Source organism: Astyanax mexicanus, chromosome 10 (genome assembly GCF_023375975.1).
Source record: "Astyanax mexicanus isolate ESR-SI-001 chromosome 10, AstMex3_surface, whole genome shotgun sequence".
Taxonomy (NCBI): Eukaryota; Metazoa; Chordata; class Actinopteri; order Characiformes; family Acestrorhamphidae; genus Astyanax; species Astyanax mexicanus.
The window spans coordinates 8,230,371-8,250,584 of record NC_064417.1 but is presented as its reverse complement, the minus strand read 5'-3'; the positions used below and the strand labels follow the sequence as shown (position 1 = coordinate 8,250,584).

The window sequence follows — 20,214 nt, the reverse complement described above, 5'->3', positions numbered from 1 at the left end:
GACACACTCTTCCACATTCTGAGGAATGTAACCAAAATACTACACCCCTACACCCAAATTCTCCCTGTAACTAATTATTTATTGTCTACAATAACAAAGCGCACCATATGGCAGTATATTCTCTTTTATCCATGTAAAACTGCACACATTCTCAAGCTATTTTGATCTCTCTGGTAATAAGGAGACATACACACTCCTCTTACTGTTCTTAGAAACCACATTTGAGGAAAAAATAAGTCAAAAGACATTCCAAAAGCTCCTTCACATGTGGTTTCTAGTTTCAGCTGCTGCTGGTGAACTCTGTAATGAAGAGCACTGCTGACCTGTCTCTTCTTGTCAGGTGTAGCTCTTCAAGATGTTTAGCTGAACTCTGGACTCTGACCTCGCTGTTCACACTTTTCAGTCAAGGGTATTTGTGGACTGAAGTGTTGAGCTGGTGTAACATTTTGACACGTACCTTTTCCAGGTTTCACTGCATGCACTGTGACTGGCAAGTCCTGGCAAGTGGGAGCAGGGGTCGGCTGCATCACCTCATCCACTGTGGCTGTCGTCACATCTTGTTGCAGGGGCTAAAAAGCCAGTTAAATATAAAAATAAAAAAGTACTTCATTTAATGGTTTATCATTCAGCTGTATTTTACACAAATACATTGTATACCCAAATGTTTGTAGAAACCATTTCTAATGAATGCATTTATTAGTTGCAGCCATTGCTGATAGAGATGTGCAACTTGTTCAGTCCAGGTAGAAAGTATTGCCAATACAAGATTCAACAATTCCAGGCATGGGCTAGAGGGGATTAAAGCCCTTCAGCATTGAGCTGCGCACCAGTGGGACTGTGTTGATGGTGTTAACTTCAGTATTTCTGGGAAGAGTTGGGAAGTCTGAGAATAATTTGGGAGTTGGCAATGAGGTGGGATGGTAATCACACCTCACTATTACTTTTGCTCTGAAAATTAAAACCTCAAAACAGCACTTTAAAATCTAGAAGAAAGGTTTTCCTGACAGTTACTGCAACAACATCAGAATCTTTATATATATATTTACTCTTGATTTCTGAAGGTACCATAAATAAGGAGGTTATTTATTCCTATTCATTTGTCTATATAGATTAAGTAAAAAAAAAAGGGTCAGAAGTTTAATAGGTTATTAGAGCCCAACCTATTTATCACAATGTATAACTCATCTTCACTCTGTTGGAACATCATTAAGTACCAAGTCACTTTCAACACTTTGATTATACATTGAATACATATACCTCAATGAATGTTTACAATGTGATTCAATGTATTAGCAAGAGCCTGCTGATGCAATTTAAAGGGGATACAGTTCAATATACTGTAATGCTGTAAGCAATGCAAAAATGTTTTAGCAAACATTTCATAGTTGAAAAAAAAAACAGTTAGGACTGAAATGACTGGCTGGAAGAGACCATGTGCAAAGTAGCTGAGCTGCAGTTGAGATGTCAGGCAACTAACTACTCATTTAACCACACTATTATTGATCATGTGGTGATGTGCTGTTGGTTGCATTAACAGCTGTGCTGAACTTGTCAAGAGTTAATTACTTGAAGTTCTTGCCCTTTTAATGTGTTTGAGAGCATCAGTTGTGTTGTAAAGAGGTAAGGTTGGTATACAGTAAATAACTCTATTTGAGTAATGTTCTAATCCGTATTATGGCAAGAACTACTCAACTAAGTAAAGAAAAAAATATCTTTAAGAAATGAAGGGCAGTCATTTCGAAAAATATTTAAAAACTTTTAAAGTATCTTCAAGTGCAGACGCAATGACCAATAAAAACGTTATGATGAAACTGTCTCTCATCAGGACCAGCCAAACTACACCCCAGATAAGAGCCCACCTTAATGTTTCACAGAGTATTTTGGTTTAACACTTTTAAGTTACATGGCTCTTTATGTATTCCTTCATAGTCTGGACTGATTTACAATGTATAAAAAAAGAAAGAAGAAAAAAAAAACTAAAAACATTGAATCAGAAGGTGTGGTCAAACTTTTGACTGGTACTGTGTATCTCTAGTTTTATCAGTCAGCTATCGTGCAGTGTAATTAGACATGCTGGACTCAGTAGTGCTTGTACTTTGTCTCAGCCAGTGCTCCATCCAAATCTATTTTCTGGTCTGGACCATGTCTGACTAGAATCTGCTATGCTTTTGGTCCTTTAAACTGTACGGTAAACTCAATAAAGCCGTCCTGAGCCACGCTTTGTCGGTGAGAACGGACAGTGTCTACTATATGAGTAGGAGTGTGTGTCTTTGCCTCTGGTCTTTACTGTGCAAACTCTGGGTGGCATGGTGGCAAACAGTTTTGGCTTTATTTTTTATACAATGGAAGAGTTGGAACCATGGCATTCATGTTTTCTACAGTCATTGATTTGCATTTTATTACATTATTACGTATATTATTGCTAATGTGAAATTTTAGATCCTTAAAATCAGTATATATCAGTAATATATATGCTGGGTAATCACTAATGTAAAATTAGTTGTAAAAAGTATGTACATAATGTATAGTATGTATACAAAAACTACACCTGATTACCATTACCCATTCTTGATGCCAACATAAAAGACTAACCTTAAACCAGTTAAAATATATACTATATTACTGTCCTGATAGACTTTACAAATTGCCCATTGCAAATAATAACCACATAATATGTGTAAGTTGGTGCCAAACTATAGTTTTGTACACAAATGCACATAAGGAAAAAACAGCTAGTCCAAAATGAAGTTACAAAATTACACTGTAAAACAGTCAGCTTTTCTGTGTGAGTTACATAAAATACATGTTTGAGTCACCGGCTGTCTGGCCGTATTACAAACTGCTGTATGTGGCCACTCAAGCTGCCACTCTGGTCATTTGTGCTACCAAATTTTTTTGTTATAAATGCTGTTTTAGGGAAAACTTTTATATAATTTTCAGCTTGTTTTAATTAGTGGAACAAGTTTGATTCACCATCATAAGTTTGCTTTGGTCTGTGTTTTAGGTCAACTAATTTGAAAAAACATGCTTTGTTCTTTCTGAATGTCAGATTATGCTGGTCTCCTTTTTTATTCGCCATATGTGTGGTCAGAGACTTAAACAACTTCTAATATAAAATCATCTCTTGGTCCACAAAAAAGTATTTGAAACTGCATAAGAAGAGTTCAAAACAGATCCCAGCTCATGGGTTTGGCTCTGTTCCTCACTGCTGTGAGCTATGAAGAGCAGATATGCTAAGCACAGCAGCTCCTGAAGCTCAACTGAAACCAATTAGGACTGCTCTTATAACCCACTGCTGCCACATCCGCACCCATGGCCGCCAAAAACTCCTAACAGAGGCAAAATCTGCTCTGTTCTGGTGGAGACTTACCTTCAACACACAAGCAGAATACAGAAAAGAACAGACTAGTGTTCATTAAAAAGACTAGGTTCTTATAGTTTAATGTTCTTATATTATTTCTCTTTGTGGTCCACTTATGTACTAATAACTTCATTCTTTATTATCATTTTCTAAGCTGTTGTCTCAGATAAGCTGTTTTTACTACTGTCACTTTAGGACTGACATAAATGATCTCTGATCTGATTGGCTACACTGTACTGAACCTCACTATGTCAGTTTTTTATACACTGTACACACAAATGCATTGGAGCACCTGCTCATTCACTGTTTAGGCCATCATGTTGGTCATGATGTCAGATGGCAATATTTTACATCAGGATAACATCTAATACTGTTACGTACCTGCAGCGTTTACGTACTAAATTGAACACTTCTTTTAAGAAAGTTAGTTTTTTGCCTTTTAAAAAAGTTTACCAAAACTGGACCAAAACAACCAGTTTTTAACTGGTTATTCTTTGAATATTATTTAGGAAACCAAAATGTTACTTTAGAACAAAGAACCCCTATGTCACTTTAATTCCAAAGGGTTATGTCCAGAGACATTGCTTGACCTTGTTGCTAGACCTTGCTAGACCCTGAAGTGAAGTTGGGTGACTGTGTTGTAAATGATTCACTCTTAGAATCGTCAGTCTGGAGGAAGAGCTAACAAGAAGCAGCTGTGAGAAGATGTGCAGTGAGAATGACAAAACGACAGCATTTCACAACAACATACTTAACCAAAGGGTATAAAGCTATACAAATAAAAGGAGAATGGGAATTCAGTTAAAAACATTGCCTGAGTGTGTCTGAGGGTCTGTTTTCACTGATGTTTAGCTAAGGAAGGAGAGCGTTTGAACGTGAGGGCTGCCTGACTTTTCTCATGAATCAGTGGAGAGTATCATGCGGAGGGTTGACTTCAGCAGCGAGCAATGTGCTGAGCTGAACTCAACACAAGCCAAAACTAACAAAACACTAAATACAGCCGCCTTTTCTCTGCCTGCAGTCGGTACTTTCCCCCTCACACACTCACAAACATTTAACCAGCGTGTGCTTGCGTGTGTGTACATGTGAGTCTCCCTACAGACAATCTGTTAAAACTTTGGTTTTGGGTTATCGTGATGGTGGGCATTACCCAGCCTTCTGCTCCTTCTGATTTGCAGACAAAATTGTCTTTGGCAAAATCGAATCATACTGACTTATAGATTGTGGCTCGTAACACTCTTTCTATACTGTACATACCTGCATAACTACTGTGATAATACTTAATAATATACCAAAAATCAATTTAAAGCTTTAAGAACACTTTCCCTTCTCTATCTAACACCATTAATACCCATATCTAACAGGTCAAATCTGTGTGTGTGCTTACTTAAGTGTTAATTGGAAGAAACTACATCCAATAATATGGCTAAAAATAGTCAGTGTTTCAGTCATATGGAATTACTGACTTTCAATAAAGCTATGAAAAGTAACATTTTTAAAGCATACATTTCAAACATCTACATTTGAAGTAGGCAGTAAGTGTGGTAGTAATAGATTGGTTCTCTAACTGATGGCTACTACCTCATATAATATTAACAAAATGTATGGACTCGAGTCAGATTTGACTCAACAACAACATAAAAGACTGGACTTTGACTTTACCTTTACTTTGGACTTGGATACGGACCTATGCTTTAAAATAAAATAAAAAATACTTGACATCTTTATTTTTCACAGAATTTATTTAAAATATCAAATCACATAACTGGATAATTTTGTATTGATTACATGGTGCAGTATTACTGTAAAAGCAGCCACACACAGGGCATCATTGCTCTTAGCATGCGCAGCGCCGCACAGCACCAAGTACATCTGAACTCTTTCTCACAGAGGATTCAATGTTTTACATTTTGTCTGACTCTGTCCAGATACCTGTACCTGCCTATTAGCCTGTATCAACTTGAGACTTGCATGTATTAACTTGAGACTTGCATGTATTAACTTGAGACTTACTTGTCACTTGCAGCTTAGTATCTTGTGCCATGTTAATGTCATGTGCCATGTTGTCAACCTACACCACTGCATTTTGAAGAAGTGCTTAGGGGACCTACTGCCCTGCTGCCAAGTTAAAGCAGAGGATAAGAGCAACATTAGGTCACAGTTTGGTCTTTGTGTGTGGAGTAAACCATGTGCTCTCTGTGATCACTGGAAGCTGTGATCCTTATAAAACACTCTGCAAGACAAAAGTCATGATGAATTGTGTACTTATGCCTACATTTCTCTCCCAAATGTAGGCAGGCTAGGATGACTCTGGACTGAACAACAGCTGTGCTGAATTAGACCCAATAAGTGAAACCCAAACAGTGTGTGGTTATGCTGGGACATACAGCCAAAGTCAAATGAGGTTAGTGTCTTATTCAGATGCAAAACAGTTTATAATCTGCCCTTTCATAATTACATATAAGGAGGGCTGATACAGTGATTTGGTAATATGCTGATCTTTATCTTCATGGGACATGTGTCCCATGAAAGCTAAAAAAAAGCTGCACTGACCTAAAGAACATAGTGTAGGGCCTTTTGCTTTGGCTGTACTATCCGACTTTCGCTCAAACTCCAAACCATATACTGCTATAGAGCAGCTTTATTAGATCTTTATTACTTGTTAGTGATTAATTAAATAATCTAATTAAGACTCATCAATATATATATAGATATATAATTATAGTAAATTAACCAATAAGTTAGTCTTCATCACCGGGAACAGGAGTTACATTAGGTTTTAAATGAGTTATAAATACATTAGTTATAAATGAGTCAATAATTATGAATAAGTTAGGATTGAACCCAGGACTAGATTTAAAATCTTTCCCTGATCCTTGATTCTAAAAAAACCTCTTGAACTTTGACCCCAGAGATAACAGCCTCTTAGCTCCTAATGTCTGCAACTTTTTCTAAGAGACTGTGGTTACTACAAGCCACAATAATAGGTTTCTCTGTTGTGGTAAATAGTGTGTAAGTATTAGTATTTACAGGCATCCCTGCTGCTAGGGTGTTGACATTACACTTTGAAGAAATGTGGCCACTCTTGTGACTAAAGGCATAGCCAAGAAACTTCTACACTGGTGCTGATGAGATGCAGTCAGACAGCAATAACTCACAGAAATAGATATTTTTACCATTCCCATAATTATTGTGGCACAGTTCTAAATGATCAATTAAATGTGTTAACCACTCTGTCCTCATGTTGTAAAAGAACCCAAACATTTCTTATAGTAGAATCCTATGAGCTCTTTATAACTTAAGATGTTAAGATGTGCTATGCTAAAGACTAACATGTAATTGTTCAGCTAACTGTTAATTGTTGATAACTTACATCTAACAGATGATGTTCAGCAGTAGACAGCAAGCCTACCAAGGCTACTGTTTGCCACATTATGTATATCTACATGTCCAACACTTGTTCGTCCAGCATTTCTTTTGAAATCAAAAGCTTTCCACCCAAGATCATGTTTATGCTTAATTTAGTTCTACCACTCCAACCAATCCCAAAGCCATTGGATGGAGCTACTACCCCCTTCTCCCAGAACCCCACAGCCTACTTGGCTTTGATGCTCAAGTTGACATGTGTGTTGAACATTTATGTGACTGAATTCTGTACATAAACTGAATACTGAAACATGTAGACAGCAGTGCCATTCTATACCTTAGCGCAGCAAGGACATGGTCCTCCCCGGTAGATAAGATGTCCATTCGGACTCAGGTATGCAGGGACGCTGGCTGACGGTGCTGGTTCTCCACCCGTCACCTGCAGGATCTCCTGGAGCTGGGTGAGCTGCTGGCGGAGCACCTGTTTTTGATGAAAGCTGAAAGCCGGGTGGTTGGAGGCCATGGTGAAGAGCAGCAGGAACTGCTCCCCAGTGCGGCCGTCATTCAGCTGCAGCCCGTAGTTGTGGATCACGGCGTCAATGTGCGTAAGGGTCCGGAACAGCACGGCCGCCGCGGCTCGGTTGTCCGAGCTGAGCAGCGCCAGGGACACCAGAAGCTTGCTGCGCACCACCTCATCCGTGATGTTGGCGAGATGGGCCAGGTCGGCCGGGTTATTCGCCTTAATCTCAGCGTCCCTCAGCGAGTGGTAATCCTTGCGGGCCAGGTCCTCCAGACAGGAGCCGAGAAAGCGCAGTTCCACCGGCACACAGAGGTCCAGGATGCCGCAGAGGAACTCGGCCCGCTGAGCTGAGTTCAGCCCGGAGAACCAGCGGTACACCTCCTCTCTCTGCAGGCAGCACCGACCCTCCACCATTTTTACAAACAGCGTTCAGACAAACACGACTTCTTCTTTAGCTTCAGCTCAATTACAACAACTTCCCCAACTTCCATAAACAAGTCCCACTGCTCATCACGGGGTCCAGCCTGGATTAACGGCACTTTTCCTTCTCCTCCGGAGTTTATACACCCAAAGTCGCATTATCAAAAAATATCTTAGATGACGTTAGCTAATCTTAAAAAATGCAAGCTTCATTCAATATATGCAAAAACTGCTTTAATTGTATGAAAAAGTATGCTAATCTAATACTCATCAATTTAAGCTTTACTTTAATGCCCAACTTAGTATTTTAATTAAGTTAGCTAGCTAGCTACCTTGATATTAAACTTATAAACAAAAACGGTTTCATTATTATTATTTTTAAGCTAAGTTAATTATTTCACCTAGCCGGTTAGCCTAGCTAGTTAACTAACGCTAACTAACTAGCTAACATTAACGCTTAACGCTGTTTAACTCTCACATTACTTTGCACATAATATATTAACTAAACATTTAAAGTAAATGTTTGATAAGTAACATAGAGGAGTGTTTTTATTCTTCTACACTTTTATCCTAAACCATTAGCTAAACTCGCAAGTTAGATAGCTAACTTATCTTACTAGCTTTTAACCAAACTTAGCTAACCTTGCTAGCTAACATTTCTCTATTTCCCAGTTTAACGTTTTTTAAACGCTTACATTACATTTTATATGACTAGACATTTAAACTAAACGTTTCTTAAGTAGCTAGCTATATAATAGTGATGTTTTGTTCTTCAATACAAGAAAACTGTTTTATCCTTATTAACAGTTGACTTGCTTTCCATAGCTAATTAAGTTAGCTAAATGAACTAATTTTAAATATAGCTATAGCTATTAACACAAACGTTACTGTTTATTTGCTCTTCAAAAACAAAATAACGTTTTTATCCTAGTTAAACTAGCTAAAATGACAACTTAGATTGTGTCGTTTATCCTTGCACATTTTAACTATGTTTGCAACCTAGCTAGTTGACGTTAAACGTCACTTTAACGTTCACATTATTCTCAGCCGCTAAACTGAAGCGCTTGGAACGTTAGTTACGCTCCTCTCAGGCTAAAGCTAACGCTAACCGAGCTCTCCCCGTCTCCCCAGACCGTCCAACTCGGCCCACATCCCCGCTCCCCTCGGCCACGGAACTGCTCCTCCTCCAGAGCTAAACCTTCATTTTAAGTCGACGCGTACTGAAAAAAAACTTCGCTTCGCTTTCCGTTAGTAAAAAACGCCGCGTCCGGAGCTCGAGCTCGGCAACAGTTCGCCGTAAACGCCGTTAACGTTAGACCCGGAGCGCTGCGCGGAGAGACGGGTCTGAGTTCTTAAATCCCCCAACAGCGACGCCGTGAACGCAAACTGTGCACTTATTATCCGCCGTTTCGCCTTTATACGAATTTTATCACTATAAAGTGAATAAAAGCGAGTTGTTCAATTGGTAAAGGTTTTCTCTTCTCCCGTCTGCCTTGTTATTATTAATACCCGCTGTGTGGAGAGTCCTGAGTAAAGGCAGCAATGTTATTTCACTCCCTCTCCAAAAAAAAAAAGCAGAAAACTCACTCGCTAGCCCCGCCCTCAGATCAATCCTATTGGCTGCGCGGTCTATCTGTTAACCCACTACGTGCCGTGATTGCATCTTTCTCACTTTTATTTGCCACGCCCCCCAATAGTTTTTGGGGTACATTCGTAAGCCAAATATGAATATACACATTAACTATATGCCAAATATATGAGTGATTTTCGATTGTAAATAAACATTGTTCAAGAAAATTAGTTTCTTTCTCTTTATTTTCAAGGGAGTCAAGTAGCTACCCACAACGTGCAAGCACAATAAAACTTGGTATAAAAACAAACTAGAAACAAAAGTTCCATTACTTTAAGAATAGCAACGTTAATCATCTCCCTTTAAACTTTCAAATATTTAAATATTAATACAATGCAAACTGTATTTATTTTATTATTAAGGTAATGGAAAGTGAAAAACATCTACTGAGATTTATAATCAAATTGATTCGATATTATCGACATATTTTTAAGGTGTATCCGTTTGTCATTTAACTTAATAGTATTAAACACACTGATAGTTCAAATTGTGTTTACTGCTGAAAGATACTCGAGATGCTAATCATTCCCTCATCATCCAGAATGGGGAAAGCAAACCAGCTCTGTCAATGGCCTGAAGTGTTTCTTGGCTCTGGGCTCCACCAACTTCTGGAATTGCCATTTCATTACATCAGGTTTCCCGCTGGAGGCGCCAGAGTAAGTTTTCAGCCCAGTCCTGTCCCTAGCCTTTCCACAGTTCCACAGACTTAGTAATTATCTCCAGTGCCAGTACCAAGTTTGGATACACCTTCTTATTCAATGTTTTTCTTAAATTATTTATTCCTTTAATTTATTTTCTAGATTGTAGATTAATATTAAAGACATGAAACCAATTATGGGGCACATGTGGTAACATAATTCAGGAAGATGATAAATCATGCACTTAACAGATAAGGCCCATTACCTTAACCTATACTCACTAATACCTACAAAACACTAGTAACTTCCTCCACCTAGCAGCTAAGTTGCTGTGGCCGTTTATGATCCAATCAGTAACATTTAACACAAACATCAAATACCTAACCTTCCAATAAATAACTATCCACCATGCCACAAGCTCTTCAAAGGGATGTAGGCACCTCATTTCCTTTCACTGAATTAGGCACACAACACCTCCAGAAGGCTCAGCAGTGAATTCTGGCATTGCAGGCTCACTCCCCTCTAAGCTTACTATTAAAAGATATTATAAGATTTGTCCACAACCTTAATACCACTATTCCAAAAATGATGTAGTAAACAAAAAGTGTTTTTCCTCTACAATCTCCTGATCTCCTGACCTCCTGAACTCAGATGGTGATTTGAGATGAGCTGCAGCTTCACAGTGCGAAGGAAAAACAGCAACTATTGTTCAGCACCTTCAGGAACTCCTTCAAGTTGCTGAGAAAACTATTCCAGGTGACTCTACCTCATGAAGACATAAGAGTGTGCAGATCTGTCCTCAAAGGTAAATGTGCTACTAAGAAGAATTTAAAGTATAAAACACATTCTGGTTTGTTTTACACCTTTTTTTTACTAAATAAATACCATGTGTTCCTGTATACTCTTTAATATAAAAGCACAATGTAAGAAATGTGTTTAAACCTAGTACTAGTGCTATATCTACCTGTCCACCTATTTATCTGTCTGTGACTATGACTTGGTATTTATATGTCTGTCTATATCTCGATCTGTCTAGCCTTTATCTTATTGCAATATATGGACAAAAGTATTGGGACAACTGTGCATTACACCTAAGCGTTCCATTCAAAATCATGCCCAGATACCAAAGAGCACTAAATACACATTTAATTTCATTGGTTGTATTATATATTTTAATTCTGATGATGAAAAACATTTATTTAACATTATCTTATATGAATTAAAATTCAGACACTGGATCAACATCAAGGCTTTAAAAGTTTGAGGCTACATACTTACAATGCTTTAGGAGTAAGGTGTTTCCCATACATAATCATGATAATAATAATTTAAAAAATGAAACATTATGCTGTTCTCATTTTCTTCTCTACATGCTGTATCTACTCTACACAGATTATATCTGCCCAACATTTATTTTTACTATTAGATACAGAGAGTGTGTAAATAATATCATGATCATTGACAAATGTTAAAAAATTGTGGCAATTCCTGTAATTTAATTATTACAGTATGTTTTTAGCCTGTCTATCTACGTGTCCCATCACTTTAATTTAGACCAGGGTTCTGAATCCTGCTCCTGTAGTTCCTCGGCTCTCCAGAGTTCAGTATATTCCTGCTCTAACCCTCTGTTTCACCCTGATAACACTAATGAGCTGGTGAGCTGAGTCAGGTTTGCTACAGCAGGAAAGCACTTAAACATTCAGGACAGGATAACTGCAGGAGCCTGGCTGAGGAACATGGCATCAATCATTCAGTAAGATATTAAATACAGTTATTCTGTAATACTGGTATTTTGATTTTCCAGATTGTGGGACTGTGGGGTTTGTGGTATGTTCCAGTTCGCCATATTTGGCCTACTTTACTTATTTGCCTTTAAAGTCTCTCTCAAAGCAGCAGTCTGCAGTCTTAACTCTCTGCTACCTAACCTACAGTTACAGCCTGCCAGATTTAATACTGTATTACAGCATACATCAATTTTATCTTTATCTGATTCCCACTTTACCTTGGAAGCTGCTCCAGCCCCTGGACAAATGAACATTGGATTTACAGCCAAGGGGTAGCCTATGCCTAACTCTGACTTTAAGTAATTGTGTACCTGTAATACAGCCTTCTATGTTACCCTAACCAACACTAAGTTTAACTGCATTGTTTAATATTCCGAATGATAATTACGAGCGACACAATTATGCATTTATTTTGGTTATTATATTATTACAATAATAAGGCTCTCACATTTATAGTCTGTCAACTCTTCTTGTTACCCTCTTCTTCCTTATCAGGATTGCGGCGGATCTGGAGTCTACCTGGAATCATAGGGAGCAAAGCAGAAATAGCCAATGAACAGATTGATAGTCCATCACAGGGTAACTCATCATTATTGTATTAATATTATTATATAAACATATGCACACCTGTTCTCTGCAAGGTTTAAATAGTTCATATTTGTAAAGTACCTTATTAATTAAGTATTTGAAATAATAACAATTGTTGCTATATGAGGCGTTTAAAAAAAAGCTATGAGTAGTTAGTAATTGATATGTGGAGTTGTGGGCAGAAGATCATTACTACATGTTTAAGTGATACACTGCACCCTTTGTAAAAGACCACAAGAGGGTACTATTCGATCTCTCTTAACGTGATACTGTGTGAATCACTAGAGGGAGTAATTTGATCTTTCTGAAGTGTATTAATTCCCTAAAAACCTAAATTACACCTGAGATTTCTTTCTATAATTTGGCTCCTCCTCATTTTTGGATTTATCATTTGATCTATGTGGTGTTTGGACACTTTAAGAAACTTACACAATTGGTTGACTCACCGGAGAGAGATGACGACATGGTAGAAGCTCTTTCTAGCCATATATTTGGTTTACCATATTTTACTATACTTGACTATAAGGCACACTATCAGTGATTGTCTATTTTCTGGTCTATTTTCAGACGAAAGGTGCACCGAATTATATATTACAAGTAACATATGTTATAAGGCACATTTTAAACAACAATAGTAAGAACCAAGTGTTTCACCATGATTCCCTTCTATTTTAGCAGATATTGCAGCTGGGGTCCCCTACATAAACAAAAAACATTTTCTTTCAAAGTGAAACAAGCACTGGATGTTAATCCACACATATCTCTCCTGACCTCTTCTCTCCTTAAAACTATTTGGGTGAGTAAAGCTCTTCCATTATTTACAGTAAACTTAGAATTCCAATATTTTCAACAGTCAGCAGCAGCGCTAGCCGTGGTTAGCAGCCTGACAGCGCTACACTGAGGTCCCCTGAGTGTCCGGTAACCCAGGAAGCTATCAGCTAGCAGTTTGTTCCACATAGCTTGTTTTTACGATGTAAACACACACACTACAGTCAGATATACTCACCTCTGAACGAATAAAGAGCTAGCGCTGCGGTTAGCGGCTAATGCTGCTCCAGCCTGTTGTGTCAAATGTGGCACATGGTAAAGATTGGGTTAAAATACAGGTACTAAATAAATTAGGTATTGCACCATTTTTAATGACAAAGTGTATTGAATCAGTATATTGTGCAACACTACTTGCTATTAACTTGCATTGAGAACTTCTCACAATTTTGTTTACAGTTACTCTGTGTGCAGCAGACGTTTTGTTTTTGGTAAGTCAAAAAGTTAATTCTCTACCTTTGTCTAGAATTTGTATTATAGCAGATACATCACTTTAGCAAGTTAATTAGCTTTTTGTGATTAGTTTGCCAGCTATAAAATAGCATGTAGCTATCTAATGTAGAACCGATTAGCTAATTCTTTATAATTGTGGGTGTATATTAAGGATTAACTGCCATAATATAATATGCCATGGCTTGAGCATTTGTTGTAAATGTGGACATTTCATTTGACAATAATTCAGACTGATACAGAACAGCAGTGTAATGGTAGTAGTAGTAGCAGTAGTAGTACTAATAATATGCAAAAGATAAGCTATAATTTTGAGTGCAATATTAGCTAAATAGGATAATCTACCTGGGGTCTCTGTCAGGTAGCGGTATCTACAAGTCAAAATAAGTGCCACTCTATGAGGTCATTTTTGCACAATGATTTTGGGATAGAAAACAGACATATTTAGTTACGGGTATAATAATGGCCCTCATCAGGTAAAAGGGTATTGAAGCAGGATTGTGTTGATGTTTATGATGTAGCTGTTTCAAGACATGGGAACAATTTTCCATTCACCTTCATTTATGTTTAATGGAATGTTTTCTGCCACAAGGGTTTTTTCCTTTACTAAGGACATTTTCAGTAACTACACTCAAAAAGCTTCACAGTGAAAATATACTTAGCTAAAAAACAGACGTCAAGGTGGTGCGATAGAGCCAAAGGTTTGGCCAGGCTGATACTGTATATTATAAGTATATTTCTTAATTTCAGTCAAAATGATATATTGCCAATATTGTTATAAAACCCATTGCTTGTGGTGTATGTAATCAAATACAACACTGACTTTGCCAGTCATGGGAAGCCTATGGTATTTTGCTCTTTCTGCTCAGATTGAATGCAGTAAAAAAAACAGCATTGCCCTGTAATCAACATCAGTCAGTGAAAGATCCTGTAAATACTTTATATCTCTTTTTGTGTGATGTTTTAATAGTTTGCTGTAGCTTCATTCAGCAAAAATTTACAGTACATTTACAGTGCATGTGTCAGATATTATTTTTGGGTAATCCTAGGCTTCTCAAATAAGACTTAATTTGGGATAATTTTTGAGATAACTTTGAATTTTGATATTTGGTATTATTTTGATCAAAAGATTGCTTTATTTTAATGTTATTATTTGTATTTTGTTATATATGTATTGTATTATATATTATTGTATTACTATATTACTTTATTATGTATACACACCAGTTAGAGTTTAGAGGAAGTCTTGTTCTATGTTATTATATATGTTTGTCTGTATGTTACTCTGGTCCTTAGTTCTCAGGAAGCTCAGGACACTGACATGGGCATGTAGTTGCCAGCTAAATGTGAGCTTTGGGCAAGTTGTTTGTTTAGAAATCATATCACTATAATTGTAACAGTTTCTATCATAATATACATTGGGCCTTACATTGGCAGTTTAGTGTAATTTGGGCAAGTCATCAACAAAACTGACCTTTTAGTCCTTTTAGATAATATTCCTGCTCACATAATGTTTAGCACTTTTTGTTTGCAAAATAATTATTCCACGTGTTCCTGTATAGCTTTAATGTCTTCAATATAACATTTACTATTTAAAAAATCATAAAAAAAGAAAGAACACATATTGAATCAGATGAAATGTTCAAACCTTTGACAGGTACTGTATATTAGCTAATATTTTCAGTCTCGATCTCAATTGTTAACTCTTGATTTTATTGGTATAGATACCAATATGCGCATATCGGTTTAGCCCACACACAAACCCCACACATTCACCCCGGCCCCTTCATTAGCCTTATTATTCGGACATTCATAATCAAACAGCCTCATTTCCTGTGTTCATGTGTTCACAAGAGCGCTTAACAAAAACGCTTCCTTCCTAAGGAGACACCTGTCGTGCTTCACAACCTCCTCTGCATTTTCTCTCCCTCTATCTCTCTCTGTTTCTCACTCCCACGCTCTGCATGCCTAGCCGTGCTCATAAACTCCCCCGTCCTGCACTAATGCTAATCAAGTGAACAGCAGGCTGGAGCTGAAGTGGCGAGATTCAGCTAAAGCAGATCAGCTAGCCAATGTACAGTCCACACAGCTCGCCTCAACCAACAAAGATACTCATTCGCCATGTGTGGCTGTGTGAATGAGAAGTACGCCTCTTTGTGTGTGTGTGTGTGTGTGTGTGTGTGGCAAAAGTGCTATTTTACAATTAATTGGCCTATCCATGTTCTGACCACAGGTGCTAGTCTTTGCAGAGAACTGGTAAAAAAAAATCCCATAGAACTCAAAGAGAAATTGGAGCTTTACCTAAGTGTGTATCAAAAGACCTACACTTAGCGGAAGTTTCCCAAACAGGGATTAAGCCTAGTTTTATACTTCACACCAGTTTGAATTGAGATTTTCCATTTGAAGAAGCATATAGTCCTTTAATCCCTGTTCAGGAAACCAACCACTGGGGTGTTATTAATATTCATCCTAATGAAAAACTGTAACCAGTGCTGCACTCGAGCACTGAAATAACTTACAATGCTTGTCCCTACTACACTAGTGATGGCGATAAATTATCTAACTGTAATAAAACAATGACTTGCTTATTTTAAGTAATATTTTTACAGTTCTGGTAGCAGGCCACACTCCGTTGTGCATCAGTGGTGCTGTATAGCCAGCTTCAGTACTGGCATTGGGGAGCTGGGTGTGAACAAATGAAAAGTGTAAAGTATAAAGTTAATGAATTAAATGTTGTGTAGCGTTCAGTATTACTTATCATGCTTGGTATGTTTTTACTACCTTTTCACAAACTGTCTTTTTTCCAGCTGAATGACAGAAGTTGTACAGGGCTAGAAGAGTAATGTTAGCTAAGAATAACTTAGCAATAGCATTTGTTTGTTTATCAAAGGTCTGGCAGCCTGTCTCTTATTCGAGTAGCACAGTTGAGGTACATTTATAATTAGAAAAGCACTAAAAAACTAAAATTTTACTGTAGGTGTAAATTTATCTCTAAAATTGCACTTTGTTTTTTTGCAAGTAATGATTAGAATAGTGCCACCGCTAAGGTAAATGTTTTGTACATTGAGATTATTTAATTTATTCAGTGGTGAAAAAGAGACAAAATTATTTAAAAATGTAAGACAAAACAGGTTTTGTGAAAGGGCGCAAGAGCAAACTTAGTACAGACACAGTAAAAACAAATGTACTCACCTATAGAAAACAGGGACATTTAGAGAAAATTATTCTGCAATTGAATGAAAAAACAAAAAGGACAAAAGACTGAAGAACAAAAAGGTGACAACCCTAGATCCAACCATGCCAAGTCCAGCTGCTAGGATTGCGGCTAGCCTGCTCCAAACCTGGGTGCTTTGTCTGTTAGCATTGTGGCTTTAACCTCTCCAAGGATGGCTGTTAGCTGTCCTGCTCAAATTTTCAAACTTTTCAATAGTGTATGGTTTCTTTATATTGGTAGATGACTTGATACACAAACAGCCTGAATTTTTTCTTTTGAATAGTTGCTTTTAGCTTACAGTTTCCTATTGCACTCTGCCATCTTGCATGCACAGTGCACTGTGGGTGTTCCCAATTAGGGAGGGTCTAAGCTTCCACAGGGAAGGACTAATGTGCATGAAGGAACCAGCTATAAAATATCAGAAAGTAACACACACAGAGTGCATGACTTTTTACTACACCATATTTTTACATTGACATGAGTTGTTTGCTGTAATATTTTGTACATATAAGGAGTTAAAATATAAACAATGTGATAGCTATGCAACATGAACAGGAATACAGGCCTTTGCACTGAAATGACCCTGCATAAAAAGAAGTCTATCAGTATACTAAACAACTGCAGCCTAAAACTGCCAAAGCTTCTTAACTCCACAGTGGACTGAGCTTAAGGATGTTGTATGTCGGGGTTATTTTAGTGAGGTCAGTCTTATAGTGTGCAGCATTGTTAGCTTTTATATAGTGAAATTCATATTAAAGGTCCATAATGATCTAGTATACTAAATATAATAATAAAGATCCTGTCAAATTGTGAGTGAGTACACATGACTTGTAATATGAGGTGTAAAGCATTGCTGTTTGCCACAGGGTGCATTTGTAGTGATTTTCAAAAGCATCATTCATTTTTCACACCAAGGAAAACGTCTCAGACCGGAACTCCTTATCTGGGTATGTCGTTCCTGACAGAATGACGACACATGCTTAGTGGTCTGTCGTTGGTGTAATTGCATTACCAGGAAGAAATGGCCAGGCTGATCTAGGGTCAGTGTTACAGCGTAGTCTGTTTTGTCTGGGAGCCTAAGTCCTAAAGTATTTTTACACACATAGACGTATCTGTAGAACTAACCAGATAAACACACACATGCGTACAGTTGATCTTCCATATGTCACTGTGGACCAACATCTGACACTACTGATTCCTTTTTGAGTAAAACTTTTTTATTAAATAGTTTTATTAGGTAGTAAAACCTTATTTATTTTATTGACACACTTAGGGTGTTTGAAATTTGTATGAGATTATTTTTAATCAAATTATTTTGAAAAACATTTGTTTAATTTTCAAAAGCAGTATGTGTGAAAAGATTTAATTCCATTTTGGAGCACATTTATTGTTTTTATATTGACACAATTTAAATAACATTTACTAAATTTAAAGTATGTACAAATGTAAAAAAAATAAAAAAGAATGCAGATACAAGGACATTGCAAGAAAGCAACTATAATGTAGGTAAAATATACTGCAAATGGTGAATCCAAGCCACAGTGAATAAACATACAAAACAATCAACATAGTATACTCAGTTAGACGGATTTACAATAAATGCAAAAAGACTAGAATTTTGTTTGAACAGCAGTGTTTTGAAAACAAAACAAAAATATTAAATATTTTAAACCTTTATTAAATATTTATTAAAGACTAAATAAACAGACAGATGGCTGGGGTGGTCGCTGTGGTGTTACTAGATGGTTACAATGCTTAACGGGGTTGCTAAGATGTTCCGAAATAGTTTCCAGGCAGTTGCTGTCATATTTTATGTCATTGCAATGCTATTTTTAAGTGGTTGCTTGGTATCTGCTGCTATTCAAGGTGGTTGCTAAAATGCTGCTATGGTGCTGCTGTAGTACTGAGTGTGGATGCTGTTGCTGGGTGGCTAATGTTTTATCCCAAATGGTTGGTAAAAACATGGGTGAATTGTGGGGAACCATATAGCTTAAATTCATCACCTTTAAGAAAAAGGGAGCTGCGTCTGTGGTTGAATCTCCTAAATAAAAAACCTTGCAATTCTGGGTTAACACAAACAGATTAGGACATAAACTAGACATGATTTTCTTTAAAGGAATACCAATGAAATAAAAATAAAAAGTTTGTATGTTTATAATATATTTACTACAGACTAGATAGACAGATGGATGGGGTGGTTGCTATGGTGTTGGTAGATGGTTGCAATGCTTAACTGGATTGCTAGTATTCAGTATCCTAAGTGATGCTTAGATATGGAGTGGTGAAATGGCTGCTGGGCAGTTGCTATGTTATCCTCGCTAGTTGCTATGGTGTTGTTAAGGGGTTGCTTGGCAATGGCTGTGGTGTCCCAGGTGGTTGCTAAGATGTTGCTGTGATGTTGCTGTTGTATCCAATGTGGATGCTGTTGCTAGGTGGGTGATATTTTATCCTAAATGGTTCGTGAGCAGTTGCTGTGGTATCTTACATTGTTGGTAAGTAGTTGCTACAGTGTCTCAGTTGTGCTTTCTAAGCTGTTTGTAAGCTGTAGATGTTTAGATGTAAGCTGTTAGATGGTTGCTTTGGTATCCTAGGTGATTGTTAAGGTGTTGCTAGGTGGTAAAGTGCTGTTGTGATCATGATGTGGTGTGGTGTGAAATGGACTGAGCGGTGTGTAAACAGTGTTGCAGAAAGATAGATAGACAGATAGATAGATAGAGAGACAGACAGACATGCACTGTATTGTGCTCCTCAGCAGGCTACTCTCCACACCTGCACACAGACAGTTAACGCAGCGTCTCGTGCGATAGGCTATCATTAGCTGATGCCTTAATTCTGCGTGTGTGGAGCGTCAGAGCTGTAGAGAGAGGAGCGTTCAGGGGCTGTATAAGCTGGGCAATTAGAAAAAGCAATCTGCAATATCTGCTCCCCTGGGGTACAGAGAGAGAGAGAGAGCAAGTGAGAGAGAGAGAGAGAGAGAGAGAGAGAGAACACTAAGCGATAAAAGGGTTTCTGCCTCTTTAAGAGAGAAAAGACAGGGAGAGAGAGAGAGAAAGAGGGAAAAGAATATAGAGAAAGTGAGACACAAATTAGGAGTAAAAAAAAGATAAGATATAAAGAGAGAAAGAAAGACACGTGAAAGTGAGAAAGACAGAGAAACACCTGATAAGACTGTTTGTGTCTTTAAGACAGAGAGAGAGAGCAAGAGAAGGAAAAGTGAAAGAAAGCAAAAAGCAAAGAGAGAAAGCAAGATTGCAGCAAAGAAATATACAATATTGCAATGTGTAGTATTGAATGTGTGCTCATACGTGTGTATGTGTTTATGGGGGTGTGTTGACTGATTCTTGTATGTTAACAGATCTCTTGGGCTGGAAAAACAGAGCAAAATAAAAGAGAGAGAGAGAGAGAGATGTTATGTATA

The 20,214-nt window shown here is 37.5% G+C and overlaps 1 protein-coding gene across 1 annotated transcript in view; it reads right to left on the bottom strand.

Moving 5' to 3' along the window:
• Positions 1 to 9,233, bottom strand: part of zcchc14 (zinc finger, CCHC domain containing 14) — a 39,138-nt gene extending 29,905 nt beyond the window's left edge. Inside the window, exons 1-2 of the mRNA XM_022683522.2 lie at positions 7,065 to 9,233; positions 458 to 569 (exon numbers count right to left, since the gene is read on the bottom strand). Coding sequence (XP_022539243.2) covers positions 458 to 569; positions 7,065 to 7,661 — 709 coding nt within the window. The 5' untranslated portion in view covers positions 7,662 to 9,233. The remainder of the gene's footprint in view (positions 1 to 457; positions 570 to 7,064) is intronic.
• Between the last annotated feature and the right edge of the window lie 10,981 nt (positions 9,234 to 20,214).